This window comes from Solanum pennellii, chromosome 4, assembly GCF_001406875.1.
Source record: "Solanum pennellii chromosome 4, SPENNV200".
Lineage (NCBI taxonomy): Eukaryota > Viridiplantae > Streptophyta > Magnoliopsida > Solanales > Solanaceae > Solanum > Solanum pennellii.
In genome coordinates this window covers 71,859,182-71,871,447 of record NC_028640.1, presented here as the reverse complement: position 1 = coordinate 71,871,447, position 12,266 = coordinate 71,859,182, and the positions used below count along the sequence as shown (strand labels likewise).

Sequence of the window (12,266 nt, the reverse complement as noted above, 5' to 3'; positions counted from 1 at the left end):
GTTCAAGGTGCTATACGTGTGAACAAGAGGCTGAAGCAAATGGTCATTTAATTCTGCATTTCAAGATAGCTACAGATTTGTGGAACATGTTCGTTTGTATACTCGGGGCAAATTGGACAATGCCCCGAACAACTTTTGAGGTACTAACACACTAGAAAGGAATTGGGAAGAGAGGATCAAAGGAAGATTGGTGGAAAGATGTCCCTGCTTGCATCTGGTGGACACTATGGAAAGAAAGGAATGAGAGGTGCTTTGAAGGGAGGTAACAGCTCCCAGATGATCAAGATAAGATGTCTTTAGTCTTTTGTATTTTTGGTCTAAGCAAGATTTAGTGGGGGAAGTAGATAGCACCCCCTCCCAGCTCCCAATTGTAAATTTTTTGAAAATTCCCCCCTGGGGGTTTGTAAATCCCTCCTCCTCATCGATTTCTTGATAAATTCTTTTGTGTGAATACAAAGTTACCTATTTCAAATAAAGAATGATGCAGCTAGGCATTACTACATTTTCTGACAATAGGACCAGATACAAGTCCAGACTCAAACTCTACAGAACGGAAACTAAAGGGGCCGAGACAGTAAGATTCATATTGAATTTTAACGCAATTTGACATTTGTAAAATGATTTACAAAATGTCAAGTTCACGTATATGTCAAACCTAAACCTTCGATTATTGCTTCGGCACAATAAATGTCCAAATAGCAAGGGAAACTACCCACTGCATATTAATTTGTCTTATAACGTTAGAAGTACATATGGTTACCAAGGTCAACTAGTAAACTTAAAATTAGTATATTAATTAGATCTTAGCTTTCCAAATGACAATGACAGTATAATATATTAGATTAGATTAACATTTTCTTTGATTCAACCAGAATGTAAATTTAGCTAAATTTGATTTGCCTACATGCTATTTTACGAAAAACATTGGATATACTTGTAACTTTTAGCCGCTCATGGATTGTAAAGAGAAAAGGACGTGACACTCTGTTTTAGCAAAACAAGAACTAAATAATCTGATCCAGAATTTTAAAAAAAAAAACATAATCTACCATCACATATAATAGCAGGATCAAATAGCAATAAAGGCATACCACTGTCTATGGACTTCTTTGATTCATTTGTATGGCTTGAAAGAATAAAGATATAACTTTTATCGAAAGTGTGCAGTTAAGTCAGTTACCTTGATGTATCTGAAGTTGAGAAGTGTCTCAATCGCAGAGCACTGTTAGATGCAACTCCCAGTCCATCCAACAGAACTTCCAGTCCTCCAATACTTCGAAAATGATTCTGACCGCGAGGGTTATCAACTAATGCTAATTGAAGAGCTCTAAGAGTTAGATAATAAAGTGAAATATCTGTATCCTGCTCCTTCATACTCAACCTCTTCACAACACGCAACAGCTCTGAAATTTTAAAAAAAAAACTGAGTGAAATGACCACAGTAAAATGAGAGAAAACGCAGAATGTGCAACCTGACAGGTATACAAGCCATCTTAATAATTTTGTGTCGCGGGGAGAGGTGCGAAATGCACACATTTCAAAGTTACTTGGCTCTACTGAGGGGAAATTCTACTAGAAAGGTTTATACACTTCTATTTGATGTACTGATACTATATATAGTTAGTTGATTACTGTTTTTTCTTATTATGATGGTGGTGTCCGGGCCAGCTATCCACAGTCACAAAAAGATGTCAGGTTGCACCCCCATTAGATATTCTTACCTAATGTCCTGCATTACCTTACCAAGCATAAGGATATCGGCTCTCGACGAGCTTAAGCATACAGGAAAAGGGTGAAGTCATTAGTCAAACAGTTCCTTAGGAAAGTAGAATGAATACCATTCACTTAACTTCTTCGTGTAAGGAGAATATACAAACTACTACAACAACAACATACCCAGTGTAGTCCCATGCAGTGGGGTCTGTGGAGGGTACAGTGTATGCAGACCTTACCTCTACCTCACCTCTACCTCAGAGGTGAGGTGGAGCAGGAAAAAATTACAGACTGAAATCTATTAAAAAGAACCACACATTTAAAGAGGTTCAGTGCTAGAAAAGAAAATTGGGACTGCCTACCTTACCTACTAACCAGTTAAGACCACCAGCTTCCATTACAGAGACAATTGCCTTTTGATGCCACCTTATCATTGTTTCAGAATCAGACACATCTACTCCGGTAACAATGTCATGTATTTCAACACGTTTAGGCCCAAAAATCTCCGAGAAACCACTATTCAACCAAGTCTTTTCGGGTGTGCTGAAATGCAAGTTAATAAAGCTACCAATAATAGACACCACATATAAAAGAATGTTCTGGAGAATTGCAGTCTTCTCTGCAACAGGGTTCGACAAAGCTTCATCTGCCGAAAGAGCACTAGCAATAGCCTTCAGTTGGACAACAGCAGCTGAAATAAATAAACCTCATGATTAGAAATGCTAGACAACAATATAATGATCCTAATGTCAGGGGAAGAGTTAACAGGTTAAAGGCACATTGCAAGTATAAAAGTCTAAATGTATTTCAGGAATGACTGACTAGGTGGTAACTAGTCTCAGAAATGATCTTAAACTGTCAAAGAAAATATAACAAAATAGTGCAAAATATGAAATACTGTTTATAAAGAAGGGACGGGCCCATTATCCACCGAGTTTAGAAGGCTGTGATTGGTCCAAAGGGCGGGTCACAGATGGAATTCTCGGCTATCAAAAAAAAGGGGGGAAATCAAACTCATTCGACTTTACTGATTTGATGTCTGTACTTTTTTTCTTTTTTCTTTTTTTTTTTGATGAGGTAGAGATGCCTATACTTCTTCTATAACAATGTAAGATCTTTTTTCTCAGGTCTTAAAGCAAGCAAAGGCGCAAAGAACAGAGGACAACTCATGCTCAAGACATGATAAAATAGAAACAATAACAAACCCTTCCATCAGACTGAATCCATGACGTGATGATCTTGGAACAAAGTATCCCCTCAAAATTCCTAACTAAATGCATCTATCAGAGTGAAACAAATACTAGAGGTCCCAGTCTCTCCCAGAAGCAAATCCCATACTTGAAGCCCCTGATACTCTATTTCCTTTTTCATTTATTTCTCTATTCAAATCATGCCAAGCTTCCTTCATACTTATGCTCTACTCTCTACCACTAGAGATTTCTCTGATCTGTTTTCTATTCTATTTCCATATCCAAAAAAAAAACAGATTCAAAATCCGAGCCAACACAGTACTAGCAGAAGTGCATTGTTACTAAGTGAGCCTCATTACCATTTAACAGAATACCAGGTACTAAACACCAGATACTAACAGGAATATCTCTAACAAGTTGAAAACACAACCACTTTATACTCTTCACTGACTTTTTTCCCAATTCCCATACAAAATTGTAGTTTCAAGTGAAAACAATGACTAGGTACTGAAGAAATGTTATTACCAAGGAAGTAAGCAATATTCGCAATTAATGGAGGAACAATATTCAAATTGAAACACAGAATAGAATACATGACTCCAGCCTTAGTAAGACCAATATGTTTCACCAAGCTGTACAGACAGAAAGCAACAAACAAATAAATTTGCACATGTAAAGGCAGATATAAAAGTAAAAACACCTAAAACGCATAAAAGAATGAGTTCAGCGTTGCTTGATGGAAATAATACCCTTCATTAATGCCGTAAGCTTCTGAATACCACCATAGTAGCCAAAAACTCTGCAATTGTGCATCGACCGAGTAATAACAGTCAAAGCATCCAAGATAGGCAGCGCTTCGGAGGTTATTGTAGAAGAATTTCTTGATAAGTCTGCAATTCATTGCATCGTTATGACATTACTGAATTATTACCAGTAGATACAAATGTATACTTCATGATGTAACAAAATATCTGCTGGAAAGAAACTTGCACTCTAATTAGTACATTTTCTATATAGCAGTCATGGTACAAGTTAGCAAACAAGAGAACTTCAGAATAGAACAAAAGAATTTGTTACTGAAGTTAAATAAAGACAAATGATCCATTCACCATCACAACTTTCTTTTAAGCAATGCAAGAGGGTGAAGAACCAACTTACGTTCATTAACAAGCGTTATCATTTGTGCAACTTCCTCAATGAGGACAGCTATAATTTCAGAAGGATGTCCAAAAGAACAGCCGACCACAACATCTCCAGAATGCTGTGAATCCACCGGCTGCACAAAGCTATGATCCTCAGGAGACTGAAGAGGGTTAATTGGTTGCCAATCACGGTACACAATTAGGAATTGCTTCAAAAAGATATGAATTAATCTTCTCTTTTCAACCTGAAAATAAACACACAAACGCATAAAAGATTGCAATGCTTAAACAGACAAAGTTGGTAAAGAATTAGAGAGATTTCAAGTACTCTTCCCACCTAGCTACCTAAAGGCTAAAGCTGATCCACATATTATATGATCATAATTTTCTCACAGGAGAGAGAAACAAAAATCCTTTAACCAACAAAAAAAGGAAACAACAATCAACTTATGTAAAACTTGCATGTACCAAAAGCCAACTGGACCATTGATATGAACATATTCCCAGATCAATTCCAGAAAGTTAGCCAGCATCTCAAAGCCCAAAACACATATAAACACAACATGTCATCCATGCCACATCACTAACATTACAGAAAGCTTTCTGCATAGATTCCGAGGTAGTTTCTCACCACTAACAGTGTTATCAAAGGCGAAAAGCGCAAAAAAGCTCTAAGGTCCATGGGGGCTTTCAACGCAAAGCGCAAATAAAGTGTGGGTTTAATTAAAAAAGGGGCAAAGGGAGAAAAAAATACAAAATATATGTTTTAGTCAAAACTAATAATTATAAACATTATGACAAATATATGACCAATGAAATTGATTTTCTTTTTAATTATAAAGCGAATATCAATTGTGTTCGTGTCAAATGTTCATAAGAGGCTCATTGTCAAGGAAAAGTTTGTCTTAGAACCTTGATGACGACATTGAAGCACACAAAAGCGAGGCGAAGCGCTCAACACGTTTTGAGCCTCACTTCGGGGCTCCAGCGCGCTTAAAACGCACCTTTGATAACACTGATCACTAACAGGCCAATACAGCACTACCATTCTGGATTAGGTATCAATCATTTTATTCAATCACCATTCAGTATCTAAAATGATCAATTCTAAGAAATTAGGAAAATGGAAGGCTAAACTCTAAAGTTAATAAGAGTTAGCTCAATTAGCACTACAATTGGACAGAATGGCCAAAGCTTAGATATCAAGAGATCTTGTTTATGCAAAAAAGATTACAGAGCAAAAGAACAGAGATTTAACTCGAAGATCACCAGTGAACCAATAACCTTCATTCCATATTTAATAAAGAGAGAAAATAAATTGCACGGTTATCTCTTCATCAGTAACGAGAAACGCACTGTTGAGGCATGTATGCTGGGGTGTAGGTTATTTGCATTCTGAAAATATGAATATAACACATAGAAACCTATGACTATATAACTTATAAGTGAGCATATCCACAATAGACAGCTGATACAGGCATGCACAAACAAGCATAGAAGAAAGGAATCAGATTCCCCCAGCCCCATGAACTGATTGAGGAGCTTGTTTTCGAAGGTCAAAGATTAGTTGTATAGTACAAAGGTATCCTAAAGAATGCTTTAGAAGATTAGTAATTTCAGAAGAAAATTGGTGCAAAAGGCTATAACAATGAAAATAAAGAAGGTAAATGACATACTGCTGTCTCAAGCAGAGAGAAAGAGAAGTATAACTGAATCATCTTACAAAGAACCCCAATGATAGTGATTCTTTAGTCCTTGATGATTCACTAATAACTAACAAGGCATTACAAAGACATTACGAACAATGAAACCAATATAATTGACCTAACTAGCAAAACATAATAACAGAAGCAACATCCTCACATTCTGGTATCATCGGTGTAATAAACATATAAAAGGAACCAAAAGGAACCAATGTAGTTTTTACCATATTTCCTGTTATCCTGATCTATCCTCCCATCACATAAGCTAGCCTGGAAAACAACAAATTCTACATCTAAAAGCATCTTACCACCAAAGGGGACACAAACTATAAGTTGCAACAACTCAAACAAGTGAAGTTCACAGTTTCACAATTGTGACTACCTCAGGAACACTTGAAATAAAAATGGCATCCACAGAAACTTTTTGATATTTAAGACATACCTTATCAGGGGCATTCTCGTATCTTGACCAGAGTGTATTCAGAATTGCCTCATCCCCAACCTCACTGAAAAGCAAAAAATGTCATATCTGGCCATGGCCTAGAAAATATAAACTGACTAGAGAATTACTTAATATCTAATTACACATTCTTAGGCTTGAAATTGATCAGTAGAAGATAAAAGGAATCTGATGAGGATTATTCATGCTTAAGTCATGTTAATGGCAGGCTTTACATGTCAAAGATTAAATGTCTCTAGAAGTGACTAACATTTTGAATAAATTTAAGTCAAACTTTAATAAATATATGTGCTAGCAAGATAGGCCACAAACTACTCCAGCCATCATCGCCCATCAGGTAGGTTCGTCTTTGGTGGTCAATATGCAGATTCATCAAGGTATAATCGTGCCAGCTCTTTGGTACCATTCAAGCAACTAACATGTGTTATTAAACCTCATGCACCAAGTCTGTCATAAGTCCTTCACAATTAGGAGACCTAAGTCATTCTAATCCTGTAGTCACGTGAAGAAGAGCCAAACACGCAGGTATTTTTTTATAAGGTAAGTAGAAAGTAGAGAACCTTTTTCTCTACAAAAGTCACTGAATCTTCTAGACAAATGGGGCATCATAGGTGCACCAAAAAAACAGTGGACAACAAGACATTCCTCGACTGTACAAAGTGGTTTTAGCAACCCTCAAACAGTCTCCTGCTTCTCTTTTTCATATAACACACATAAGAGCTAGGGAACAATTTCCCATATCATGAGTCTTCTCTTTCTTCTTCTGAAACCTAAACCAAATAGGATCTCCTTTCGTGTGTTTGACACTTCAAATAATTCAAAGCCACCCACTAAAAGTGTGCTGCTATTTGATAGTGCAACAGGAGGTGATTCACATTTTTTTTCTCAAGCCTCTACAAAAGTGACACCTGCTACTATGCTCCTCCTCTTCCTATAACCTTCAGCTGTCACCACCACAGATCAATTTTGGAATTCACATAGTTGGAATCTATCTTTTAGAAGATTGCTTAATGATTGGGAGGTTGATTGTGTGGCTGAAATGCTGAAGATTTTTTAAGTCCTCAACTGAACAAGGGAAGATTCAATCTCTTGGAAGGGGGAAGAAAACAAATTTTTCACAGTCAGATCGGCCTTCTCCAAGCTCACAGGCCCATATCAGGTGATGAATGATCCTGGAAGTCCATCTGAAAATCAAATGCCCCTTACAAAAGATTTGTTTCACCTGGCTGGTTGCATGAAAGGCTTGCCTAAACAATGAAGTTCTCCAGAAAAAAGGGAATCCAGCTAACCTCTAGATGTTTCTTATGTCATGACAAGGATGAGGCCAACACCCGTCTTTTTCTTCATTGTAAGTTTACTGACATTTTGTGGCAGCTCTTCCTTGCATTAACTGAATACAATGAGTGATGCCAAAGGAAACCAAGAACCTTTTGTGGTGCTAGAACAACATTAAGACTAAGAATAGACAGAAGTAGTGGTCAATAGCACCAGCTTGTGTCTGGTGGACTAACTGGGAGGAGAGGAACAGAAGATGTTTTAAAAACACTAGTAACTCTACAGAGAATCAAGCTAAATTGTTTTGTGTCATTTCAATTCTGCTGTAAGAGAATAATATAGTAGATTCAGTATCACTTGTAGATTCTTTTGCTTCTCTATAGGGTCTTAAGCCTTCTGTAATTTCATTCTTCTTGGTACTGAGGAATACAGAGTTACCTTTACCAAAAAGAAACAATAATAATAACTTTCAGCTGTCATTGTCATTTCCAGGCTGCTAAGCACACAAGAAGCCAACTCTATTAAGCACCCTTGGGATCCAAGAAGATGCGGAAATTCATTATATGAGGGAACTATTCTAACCCAAGAAACTAAAGATGATCCTAGGCTATTATAACCAATTAAATTTCTGGTAGATGCGTGGGAGTAGAGTTACTATTGATTTGGTCAATGAACTCTTATATAATAACCTGTTCCACATAGCTTAAATCTTTGTTATCGAACAATGCAGATAATTTACCTAAACAGGGACAGATGGATTAAGAAAAGAACTTAGTAACACTATTAGCTACTCATATGTTTCAAGATAAAGTAAAACCTATTGATAAACTTTTATTAAATAAACCTTAAGTCTTATTAGTAATAGCTGAAATTATTAGTGGAAATTTTCCTCTGTATGTGCAAAGAGGTTATGTACAGATAGATAAATAACTGCAAGTCTAAAAAGGGCAGCCCGGTGCACTATGAGCGGGGTACAGAGAAGGGCTGGACCAGAAGAGTCCATTGTACGCACCCTTACCCTGCAATTCTGTAAGAAATTGTTTCCACAACTTAAACCGTGACTTGGTCACATGGAACCTACTTTACCAGTTACACTAAGGCTGTAACTCCATAATTTTTTTGACACTAGTAACATTGTATTTCAGTCAGTAGTTAGGTAGTACTGAAAAACCATATTTACAAAAAGAAGAAAAAGATTAAAGTCCTTCCAATGCTAAACCAGGAACTAGATGGACCCTAAACCATCTATGATTGACTCATGATTGACTCAGTCTCATTGGAGTAGACATTTGTACACCAAAAACAGAACAAAATACATTTAAGCTTGACTTCCTGCAGGTTGTTGTCCCTATTTTCAAAACATCTATCATTTCTCTCTCTCCATATAGTCCACCATATACAAGCAGGTATCATCCTCCATCTTTCAGGCTGTAACTCCATACTAGAGAATATAACATCCTTGCATACATAATAATTTTATTACTACTTTTCAGAAATGTAAAAGCTAATTTCTTATAAGTAAAAAATATACGTTTGGTAACCCAAGGGTGTGGCAACGTGGGTTGAGACCCATGAGAATTTAGGTTCAAATTCCAACAGAGACAAAAAAACACTAGGTGATTTCTTCCCATTTGTCATAGCCTTGGTGATCAGAGTTACTTGGTACATGTACATGTGTTGGCAGGAGTAGGCAAGTATCTAGTGGTACTTACACAAATTATCCTTTCACACCCTAAATACACAAGCAACGTTAGTTGAAAAGTTTGTAGCCAGTACCCCCCATGATTTTTAACGTACTGTGAAAGTTCACCTCGTAGCACTCTGTTCGACGCCGGAATTGATATTACTGCTCCATTTTTAGCAAGGAATGGAAGTGAGGAAGAACTAACACCAAAATGCAACATGATAGAGTTCTACAAAGACCGGGTTTTGAGAAGAAGAGGTGAAGTAACTATTGTCTGACTATGTCTCTCTTTTTTTCCCCATTATGCTAGTTATTTTGGTCATCTGATATTTTCCTTCAAATTTTTCCTAAATATAGCTGTTTTACTTCAAATGCCAAAACAAAAAACACTAAACAGATAATAGCTACCACGGATTATGGACTATGGTTACCTGAAGTGGATGAATGGAGTAGGAGGGGAGAACTTCTCTAGTGGTGACCCTGAACTGGATTCTCCACCATGGCTGCCTGAACTCCTCCGAATAAGTCCCGCGACACCCTTTACGATGTTCATTCTTCCCTCGAAGTACACAATCAATACTTGAAAAGCCAACAATCAATGCAAGACAGACTGTTCCAGCTCACCATCACTTCATCAAACTCAATACTTGCACCTATTTTCCCACACCCAAATGAACAACTTAGAAAACTGTTCAAGTAAAAAAACCAATTACCAAAAAAAAATGAAATCATCTTCTACAAGATCATCAATTCCAAATTCATCATTGATATAACAAATTCGTATAACAATTGAAAAAAAAAAGGATCAATGATGAAATGAATTTGTTAATTCAATGAGTCAATACAGGTCAATGATTGAAGAGATAAATGCAGAATTGAAAATTTACCTTTAGATGAAATCAATTTGAAGAACCGATCAAAGTTGGGGAAATTTTTCTAGGGTTTTACGAAAAATGATGAATCAAGATCTATGATTGTCTTTCAAAAGAGTATATTTTTTGTAATATTAATAATAATAATAGCATCAAAAATTAAAAGCTATAGAGATTATGGAGTAGAAAAAGATAAAAAAATTTTAATGACGAAAATACCCCTGATTTACGCCTCCTTGAAGTCTAGCATATTTATAACGTCGTTAACTACTGTTATCTTTGACCGTTAAAGCAAATCGGTATTGTACTATTATTTGTAGATATTCGGATTATAGTTCGACTATTTTAACTTTTTATTAAAGATTTTTTGTATTCACGATTCGAATTTGAGATCTGCTATGAAGGAAGGAGTATCTCAATCTTATGCACCACATTCGTTGGTGGTGGGCTCAATCCTATGCACCACATTCGTTGGTGGTGGTGTTGTTTGTTCTGTGTCAACAAAGAATTGTTTTTAGGGAAAAGGGTCTCATATACCCCTCAACTTTGTCATTTAGAGCTGATATACCCCTCGTTATAAAAGTGACTCATATATACCCATACTTGTAAACAAATGGCTCACATATACCCTTTTCCTCTGACGGAAATGAAAAAAATAATAATTTTAATCTAAATTTTTATTATTTTTTAAAAAAAATATAATCCCATATGAGTAAATTTAATCTTCGTCAAACATATTTTTTTGACTTTTTTTTGTTTCAATGACTAATTTATAATTATTATTTTGATAATCAAATTTATTTATGTTTCACTAATATTCTTGTAAAACTTATTGGAGAAGACCAAATTTTTTCTTCGAATACGAAATTAAATTACAATACACACAAAAAAAATAGTTTAAATTTTTTTTCTTTAAACTAAGGAATGAAAGAAAAAACGAAATAAGAATAAGAAACTCAAATAATTATAATAAAAGAAGTCAAAAAATATTTTTTGTACGAAAAAAATTAAAATATACCTTGAACTTTGATAGAAGAATCATATATACCCCTAAATAATTTTTAAAAAAAAATTAGAAGTAAAAAATATAAAATTAAAACTAATTTTTTAACTTCCGTTAAATGAAGGGTATATGTGAGCCATTTTGTAACGGCAGGGGTATATATGAGTTGTTTGTATAACGGTAAGGGCATATATGAGCCACTTTTATAACGAGGGGTATATCAGCTCTAAATGACAAAGTTGAGGGGTATATCAGACCCTTTTCCCTTGTTTTTATTTTTATCTTTTACAAAACATTATTACGCATGCAATATACATATACATATGAAAAAATTAAGTGAAATGGCAAATATTTATACTATATTATGATTCATAGTTATAGTTTCGAATATATGTGATTAGTGATTATAGCTTCTTACAATGGTATAAATTCTAGCATCTGTATGATTCAAAATTTTATTGTATAAATTCAGATGTTGTATATATTTACCATAACTGTTTGTACATAGTCTGTTCATACAATTAATTTGTATAAGTTATGAAAAATTATAACAAATTACCATGTTTATATATTGACAAGCAAATATACAAATAGAGCTCTAAAAAAATTTTATGACAATCGAAATATACAAACGAAGTTTTGAAAAATTAATAAATGTATAAATGCAAAATCTGTATATACTTACCTTGTTCATATATGAAAAGCTAAATATACAAACGAAAACATCTATAGTAAACAAAATTATAGCTATGAAACGTCATTAAGCAGATTGTAACTATAGAGCGTGATTAAGTTTATTCTCTATGCTATTCATGATTTTTTATTAGGAAATATCAAACTTTGTAAGGATGAATTAGCATTTCTTTCGAAAACTTTTGAAAAAAGAAAAACAAACTTTGAGGGACCTCATTAAAAGTTAAAATTATAATAAAGTGAAATAAATTTTTTTACTCGTTGTGATCATATTTTATATTCACTTAGTAAAACCACACACTTGATATGAGTATCTTATTACTTTAAAAAATACAATATTTTTCTCGTATTCTTCTTTCTATCGCTAACTGATATTTCTTTATTTATTCATTATCTAATCTACCACTAAATAATCAGTAAGAGAGTCTCCTTTTTTCCTTCGAAATCGTCACTTCACCCCATAAATCAATAATATGTGTATCACATATATGTTGTTGTTAATTAAAGATATTTGTATTGATAAGAAATAAT

At 34.8% G+C, this 12,266-nt stretch overlaps 1 protein-coding gene across 5 annotated transcripts in view; it reads right to left on the bottom strand.

Moving 5' to 3' along the window:
* The window catches only part of LOC107017626 (BEACH domain-containing protein B), a 36,698-nt gene extending 26,511 nt beyond the window's left edge, over positions 1–10,187 (bottom strand). For 4 of the 5 annotated variants that reach the window (XM_015217810.2, XM_015217809.2, XM_027916413.1 and 1 more), the window contains exons 1-7: positions 10,055–10,187; positions 9,599–9,820; positions 6,191–6,254; positions 4,062–4,290; positions 3,653–3,793; positions 2,081–2,404; positions 1,181–1,403 (exon numbers count right to left, since the gene is read on the bottom strand). In XM_015217810.2, the coding sequence (XP_015073296.1) occupies positions 1,181–1,403; positions 2,081–2,404; positions 3,653–3,793; positions 4,062–4,290; positions 6,191–6,254; positions 9,599–9,720 (1,103 nt within the window). In that variant the 5' untranslated portion in view covers positions 9,721–9,820; positions 10,055–10,187. Of the gene's footprint in view, positions 1–1,180; positions 1,404–2,075; positions 2,405–3,652; positions 3,794–4,061; positions 4,291–6,190; positions 6,255–9,598; positions 9,821–10,054 lie in introns of those variants that run through there. The other variant, XM_015217811.2, reaches the window with a different exon arrangement.
* Positions 10,188–12,266: the final 2,079 nt, after the last annotated feature.